At 43.1% G+C, this 8626-nt stretch overlaps 1 protein-coding gene across 1 annotated transcript; it reads right to left on the bottom strand.

Moving 5' to 3' along the window:
• Nucleotides 1–610: 610 nt before the first annotated feature.
• LOC130833721 (olfactory receptor 9K2-like) lies at nucleotides 611–1614 on the bottom strand. The gene has a single exon (XM_057703639.1). It carries the CDS (start codon nucleotides 1565–1567, stop codon nucleotides 611–613), a length of 957 nt encoding a protein of 318 aa, XP_057559622.1. The 5' UTR covers nucleotides 1568–1614.
• Nucleotides 1615–8626: the final 7012 nt, after the last annotated feature.

Below are 8626 nucleotides of genomic sequence, written 5' to 3'. Positions count from 1 at the left end.
AGAATTTCCAAAACAATTTATCAGTTTAGTAGATATTCAAATGAGGGGCAGAAATAATAATGATTCAAGTCAGACAAATCATGAAATGAATGTGTTGCTCATTTAGCCTCTGGACAATTAAGAGTTACATCCATGTCACCCTTCAGGCTCTGTGCACTGCAGAGCATCTATTTCTCTCACTAAACATTCACAAAGATTACTTCAGTAAATCTGATATTTTGTTCTGCCTTGCTTATTACATCAGATTGTGTTACCTCTACCAATTACCTACATATCCACATAACACGTTACTGACTCAAGACAAACAATACATATCAAAAAACAATCTCAGAGAGCCACAGCAAATTTGGAATATATTCTCCCTAAAAACAAATTACATGGCAATCATTATTTTTACCCAAAATGAAGATAAAGTTCAGAGAAAGTCATTGCATTCCAAAATCAACAGTCAGACAAATTATATTCCAAATGTATTCTTTGGCTGTAAGTACATGGAATTCAAATAAACTCTCTAAGATTAACTATTTCTAAGATCAATAGGTGCATTTTTTTTTTGAGTCAGTGCTTCCCCAAGTTGTTATAATGCCCAGGTCTGTCAGTTATATTACTGTTAAAACAGAATTAAATAATAAAAAAAAAATTTTCCCCCCAGGCTCTTCCTCAGAGCCTCTTTGACATCTTTGTTTCTCAGAGAGTAAATCAAAGGATTCAACATGGGAGTGACTAGGATGTAACATAATGAGGCCACTTTACTCAGCTCAGGAAATGTGTCAGGAGTGAGATACATAAAAGTGCCCGCACTGTACAGTATACCCACAACTCCCAGGTGAGAGCTGCAAGTGGAGAAAGCTTTCTTACGTCCCTCAGTGGAGCGTATCTTTAGAACTGTGGACACAATATACAAATAAGAAACAATGATAACTATGATGGTAGGCAAGATAATGATGCCAGATAAGGAGAAAGAAACCACTTTATGGATGAAGAGGTCAGAACAAGATAGTCTCTGAAGTGGGCGATTATCACAGTAAAAGTGGTCAATGGCCCGAGAAGCACAAAAGGACAAAGTAAATGTCATGCTGGTCAGAAGAACTGAACTGATGCAGCCACAAAAATAGGAACCAGCCACCAACTGAGCACAGAGACGTTTTGACATGTGCACAGAGTAGAGGAGTGGGCTGCAGATGGCAATGAAGCGGTCATAAGCCATGACTGCCAGGAGGAATCCCTCAGTTACAATGAAGAGGGCAAAGAGAAAGAGCTGGGTCACACAGCCTGCAAAGGAGATGGACTTGCTCTCAGACCAGAAGTTGATCATAGCCTTGGGGGCAATAGCAGATGAGTAGAAGAGATCAATGAAGGAGAGGTTGCCGAGGAAGAAATACATTGGTGTGTTCAGCCGGGGATCGGTTATAATAATGGCCATCATGCCAACATTCCCCAGAAGGACCATGGCATAGACAAGCAGAAATAGCAGGAAGAGGAGAATGTGCAGCTCTGGGCGGACCCTGAAGCCTACAAGGATGAAGTCAGTCACTTCTGAGAGATTGCTTGATGCCTTGTCACCCATGGCAGACACCTGCTGGGAGGCATAAGGCAAAATACATGAAATTGTGGTTTTGATTGTAGTGCCATCTATACACTCTTTTTTTTTAAAATTTATTTATTATTTTTTGGGGGGTACACCAAGTTCAAGCATCTGTTTTCATACACATATCCCTGTATTCCCTCCCTCCCTCGACTCCCCCCCCCACCGTCCCTCGAGTCCCCCCCATCCTCCCATCTATACACTCTTAAATGTTGAAATTCATTATTTACAGCTTAATGAGATATTGCATATAAAGGAATTTTAATGTCAAGAGGATGCAAGAATTTGGATTAGATATCACTAAGCTTCTGAAACTGTTATTCTATGAAGCAGTGGAAGAAGTTCTTTGGTTATTTTATTTAAATCACATTTTTGCAAGGAAGTCAGTAAGAAAGTAGCATATTTTCTTGTGTAATTTTACTCACATTCTGAATTTCTATTCTTGATATATTTACAGTTAAGAATTATGTGTGTCTAAAATAGGAGTATGACATACAATCTAAATTAGGAATATTACATATTATCTAAAACAGGAGTAGTACACATAAAATCAATGATAGTGTTTGAGCCATTAAGATAGCTGTATCCATGTTTGAATCACAACACAACAGTAATAACAGTAATAAGTGTATTTAAAATATTTCAACCTTATTACAATTTATTTAGGTTCCAATAAAGCTGTATCCATCTTTGAAAACAGAATAAAAGTAGATGTTATTGGTATGTTAAAATTACTAACATCAAAAAATTGCTAAGACTAGATAAAACAAAATTCTCTAAAGCTATTTACAAATATGTTTATTTTCTCAAATCAAGTCATTCCCCTAAGTAAATGCATTTTTATTGCCTCGTTATAAATACTGAATTTCTGTTAGTAATTGCTTAATTAAAAATATCATAATCATTTAGCCCTCTTTTTGAAGCAGGGACAGAAGCTGGTGAACATTCCAACCCTTATCCTGCAGTGATTGACTTTCTACCAAAGCTGCATCAATAAGGGATCTCACTTTTTAGTCAGGGCGAGCAAACTTAAGAAAAATATATTAAGGAAAGTTCCTCTCCTGAATTCTATGTTTCATACCTCTTAAAATAAGGATAATGGGGGTACTCTTGCATATTTAAGGACCATAGCAACCTTGTGTCTTCCAGAGTCCATGATCATGAGCTAGAGTATCAACAGTAGTCTTTATGGTGGCCTTAATTATTTTGACTCCTGTGAAACCTTCTTCAGGATATTTCAACACTGAGGTTTTGCTCATCTTCTGTGATGGATTCCACTGGGAGCGGAGTACTCATAAAGTCAATTATGGAGACATAAGTGCAGACTCCAGGGCTGATGTCCATAAGGACATCGACAAAGAAAAACTTTGTGGTAATTGTCACAGCAGGCAAATTGATAGGCAGAGAGAAACAGATTGAAAAGTCTGTACTATATGAGAAATGTTCTAGATAAATATTTAATATTATGTAGTAAATTATATTTGCTATGATTTTAAAAGGCAAAAGGCAAAAATTCATTCCAGATCATGGTCTTTCTGTATTTCTTGATGCAGATATGTTTCATGGTACACAAATTCCATGTAAATCACAAGCTCCAAGTCAGATAATGCTTTGCTAATTTTCTGTTTCCTATATTTAAATACTAATCAGTTAGAAAATATCATGGAATAAATGATAGTATTCAATAAACTTATTTTTAAAATTTCTAGTAAAAACATTTATAAGAAATCAGGACTTATATTTAAAAATTCCTTAATAGCTACTGTGTGACTAAAAGGCTAGATTAAAACCAGAGACATTATACTTTAACAAGCCTAATATTATAAGGATGTCACTTTTCCTAAATATTTCCATAAGTTGATTGTAGTCCTATTTTTAGAAAATCTATTTTTAATTAAAAATTATTTTTAGAATTTATCTGGAATTTTTTCAGTATATAGATTGAAAAATGATATGGGACTAGAAGCTTCTCCTTATTATAATACATTATTATTAAGAGTTTGGTCAGTGTAGGAAAAGAAAGCAGTTTAGGAATTTTAAACAGGAAAATATTAATTAAGGTGAATTGAGGCCCATGGAATTTGGAAAGGCTGAGAAACTTCTGGCTGAAACTCCTGTAAAGATTCTTAGAACAATATAGGATTAATTCACAAAGAGAAGCTACCATTGTAGATGCGATTTAAAAACACAGTAAGGTTGACTGTGATCCAAGGATCAGATACACAGAAGCAAAAATATGGCACTACTTTCTTATCCATCAAAATAGCTTCTCTAGGAAGTTGGAGGTTCCACAAGGCTTCAGAGAAAGGCCCACATGTTTCCATGATTTCCTAACCAGTAGAAAAAGTCAAAACGAACAGAACATTGATTCTGAACACACTGTACCCTTCCAAATTCTGAGTCTGTGCAGATCTAACTGGTATAGTAAAATCTGTGTCAAGAACCTTAGTAGCAGGAGATGTTTTAACTTTTTAACATCTCCAACTAGAAAGCACCTGGAGAGAAGTGTTGGTATCTAGTCCATAAAATATACCAGAATCCAGTATATTTTTCTCATTCTCTAAATTCCCCGCAATGCCATTAGCAATAACAACATGCTACTGCTTATAAATACATAAGAATCACTTACTGGAATTAACAATAAGTGGGACGAACCCTCAACAAATTCAGAGACTGAAATAATTCAGTCTGTGTTCTTTGATCAGTCTAGTTTCATAGATAACTAGAAAGCGTGGACATTAAAAATACACAGTGCCTAAAAGGCCATGGATAAAAGAATAAAACAAACTCTCTTTTTATTTAGTTTGAACTAAATTGTATTAAATTATGATATATCTAAACTTCTGGGGGCAGAAAAAGAAGCACTTAGGGGGATATATAAAGCCCTATAAGTAACTATTATAAAGGAGAAAGGCAGGAACATAAATAGATTAATTGTCTATCTTAATTATGTGAAAGGGAAAACAGCCAGTCCAAAAAAAGTAAACTAAAATAAAAGACGGTAAATAATATACGTAAAATTTAGTTAAATAGAAATATATAGATAGTATAAGATATTTATATGGCTTAGTACTGAGTTTTTGAAAGATTAGTAAGATGTACAAAACCCTAGCCAACCTAACAAAGGGACTACAGCCACACTGAATCACGTGTATCAGAAATAAAAAGCAGATACCACTACAAATCCTCCTAATATTAAAAAAAGGCCATAGTAAATAATATTTTTTTACCAGAAATGATGATTTTTTAAAAAGTATTTTAAATACAATAAAATGATACATAAATGATAAATATAAAATTTAAAATATCTATTAATTAGCAGATATAAGCTACTATATATAAAATAGATAAAACAACAGGGTCCTACTATAACACACAGGGAACTATATTCAATATTTTTTATTACAGAATGGGGGGGAGGGGAGAAATTTTTGAAAATACTTTTGTTTGAAAGTCGCATCAGTTCAAAGTGATATACCTGACTTTCTGGTGTTTGGGGTTTGCCTGTCTCAACTTGCCCCACTGGATTAGAGCAAAAAGCATCCTAGTTTAGACTTTAGTTGGCCCAGCCCAGACCTCTATCAAAAAAACAACTGGGAGAAAGGTCCATTTGCATCCGTATCCACAGGCCCTCCAGGCCCAGTGGAGGATTACCGGGAACACAGGTGGGCTACCTCCCATCACAGCCACTTAGGGCCTTTAGGGAACCTCAAGTGAGGACTACAGGGTCACTGTTCCCTGGCTTATGGGCAGGTTCAGCCAGACATTGGGTTGGTTGCAAAATGAAGCAAGTTGTCTGCCTAAACAGCAAACCAAGTTTCAAAGAGAACACTGCTGTCTGTTTGGCAAACCCCCAATAGGTCTCTATCTTTTTTCACGAGGAGCCTTGGAAGGAATATGGATGACAAAGATTCTGACAACTGTTGAGGCTGACTGTGTGCAGATCTTGACCTCCCTCAACTTTGCAAGGATAAAGGGGGTACTATGGGTTTTGCCTCACTTTACAGAAGAAGAACAGAGAGAGACTCAGGGAAGTGACATAACTCGCGCAAGAGGAGAGGAAGGGTGGAGAGGTGAACGCAAGACAGCCTGACCCTTCCGGGGAATGGGGTTATCAACCATCTGCTCAGTGGTCAGTGATAAGGTAGTGACATTTCCCAGGATGGGAGAAGGAGAGCAAACCTGGGTCAGGAATCAAGAATGGGGAGTCGCCAGTGTCTGCTGATTAATATTGTCAGCCCAAATGACAATGAGCCAGAGATGCACGCCAGCACATGACCTGAGCAGCAGAAGATGCCTGGGAGCCCCACCGAGGCAGCTGGAACCAAGACACTGCAATCTCAGTGTTTTCTTCCCAGGAAACGCTCAGAACCTCTCTGAGCCTCCATGTGCTTGGCTGTAAAACAGATATACTACTGCCTCCTGGGTTCCTGGGAGGATGAGCTGAGAGCAAGCACATAAGGCACAAGCCTGGTATTTGACTCCGCCTTTGCCAGCACCCAGATCGAGGCTTGTCAGCTTTCTCATCTCCAGTTTGCTCTCCACTCAACTTAAATATACAAGTCCAACTATAGAAAAGTGGTTCCTAAGAGAAGGGCCTTTCCTTGTTTCCAGGCATTCTACTCATATTGTTGGGAGAATATCTCAAGGCCACACAGGACTTTGAGAGACAAAACTAAATGACAGCAATGCTACCTGTAACTGAAATTTGTGATAATAATGCTGAATTTTTATTTCCCCCCAACACAAAGCTTTACTACCACAAAATCTTTGGCGGCCTTGTTCCGAGTGTGCATGGGACTTGGGAGAGTGTGGATTCTGTAGGAAACCCACAGCTCCACCCCACCCACTGCCCAGTGGGGTGGGAAACCTCAGGTGAAACCCAGTTCCCGACTCCTGCACCATTCACTGCAGCAGCAAAACCCTGAGCCAGACAGGGGCTGCATCTCCTTGTCCACAACATGACAGAACTTCTCTGCACATATGCTCTGATACTCCGGCACTTCAGTGCCCTGTGGAAAACCACTCTCGCCAAATGTCATAGATGACACTGCTGAAAACCATAAACATTTCCTTTGCTAGCCACAGGACTGCTGCAATCCCCTGCTTCTTTCCCCTTGGTTGGGGAAACCGAGACCCAGAAATCTGACCCTCACAAGGCCCCCCAGAAGCTGAGGCCAGAGAAGCTGGGACTGAGACGCCTTACTCCCCAGAGGGTGAAATCCTAACAAATTTAAACCACTTCACTTTCAGCTACTCCCCCTGGCCTTAAGGAGCCTGTGGTGGGAGGTGGGGTGCACACAGAGTTATAAAGAGAAACCCAAATTGTGGCCTCAGATTGCTGATCAGTAACAAAATATCCCTCTAACCCTAGTCCTGCCCTGAACTCACAGACTGAGAAGGTAAAGGAAAAACCGTGCTGGGCTAGCACCCGACCTTCCTGGGCCCAGTGCCACAGCCCCACCCCAAGGCACCTGCAGAGGCCACTTGGCCAACAAACCAAAGAGAGGGTGCAGTCCCCACCCCACCCCCAGTCTGTCACTCTAGGGAAGAACAGTCATTTAAGGCCTTGATTCAGTTTCTCTGAACTAGGAAAGCCTTCAGAGAGAACCAGAAAGGGTTGTTTAAGCTCCATCTTCAGGCACATAGTTCAGGCAGCAGCAATTGCCATCAGAAGTAGGAGCCAAGGCACCAAAAAATGCAGAAGGACACGGAGGCAGGGGAGGGGGGAGGCGGCAGGGAGGAGGCACTGATCAGAGGGCTGGGAAACCGGGGCCCGGCTGCTCTGCTCCTACAGAGCCCTCTGCCCTGGGCCCAATGGTCACACAAGCTTTCCTGAGGTCAAAGGTCCTCCCACCCACATCCTGGCCACCTGCAACCGTGGTGCTTCCAGTAAGGTGACCAACGGTTTATAAATCCCTTTAGAAGCTTTTATCCAGGCTTTTATCCACCTCAAATCTGGGAGGCTGGGATCATCATCTCCATTCTACAGAGACGGAAACTGAGGCACGGAGAGACATAAAGCCAGGACCCATTCCAAGCACATATTCCTCTGCGAAGTCTTACAGCCTTGGTTGAGAAAGGTCCTCGGACCCTAAGCAGACAGGACTTATTAGCCAACCAGGAAGGCTCTTAGCCTGGTCCTCTGGCCCAGCTGCCTGTGCCCCTTCCCAGCGGGCAGGCAGCAGGGAGAAGCCCAGGAGGAACTCCAGCCCAGCACACACGTGAACGCTGCTCAGGTCGGGGGCTGCCTGCTGCTCCAAATAAAAGGGCAAATTTCACTTTTGCACAAAGCGCCTTCCCACCAACCCCCCACCCCTCGCCATGAAAATCTCCCGGAGATGGGTTTCCAGGTTGGGGTGCGACCCCTCCAGCCAGCCCTACCGTTCCAGCCTCTAATACTCATTACTCTGCTGCAGAGAAACTCTTCTGGGGTTTGGCGGGTCCCGGGCCCACGGCTGATTCCACGCCTCCCTCTCTTAACCAGAAAATCACCACCCAAAGCCCCAGTGCAGGTGGACTCGGCATCTCCCTGCCCAAAGCCGGATGCCAGCTGGAGGAGGGGTCTGGAGTGGCGGCCACCCGCGGGGAAGGGGCTGTGGGGCCGAGACCCACGCTGCCCGGCCGGTGCCCTCCTTACCGTGCAGGCCGCTGGGGATGCTTCGGTGCTGAGGTGGCGCCAACAGGTCGTCCGGAGACGTGCGCGTGGTGACGGCCTTGCCGTCTGCGGGCCTTGTGAGGTCCGGGGAACGATGGCGGTGGCCCACATCGCCCGCCGCGCCGCCTGCCAGCGGCCCTCTCAAGACGGCCTGGCCATCGACGGAGCTGCGGGAGCCGCCGCCGCCCGCGCGCCCCGCTCCTGGTCCAGCACAGCAGCTCAGCGAGCTCCAGGTTCGCGCGCAGCAGGGCCTCCCGGCGAGCCTCGAGTTCGCGTAGCTTCGGCGGCTCGCGGGCAGCTGGTACCACACGGCGCCGGCGGCGTGGCTCCCCAAGCGCTGCCACAGGGCGCGGGCTTGCGCCCCTCCGGCCGGCCGTCGTCCA

Source organism: Hippopotamus amphibius, chromosome 12 (assembly GCF_030028045.1).
Source record: "Hippopotamus amphibius kiboko isolate mHipAmp2 chromosome 12, mHipAmp2.hap2, whole genome shotgun sequence".
Taxonomy (NCBI): domain Eukaryota; kingdom Metazoa; phylum Chordata; class Mammalia; order Artiodactyla; family Hippopotamidae; genus Hippopotamus; species Hippopotamus amphibius.
The sequence above is the reverse complement of the archived record's forward strand: the minus strand, read 5'-3'. Positions and strand labels throughout refer to the sequence as shown.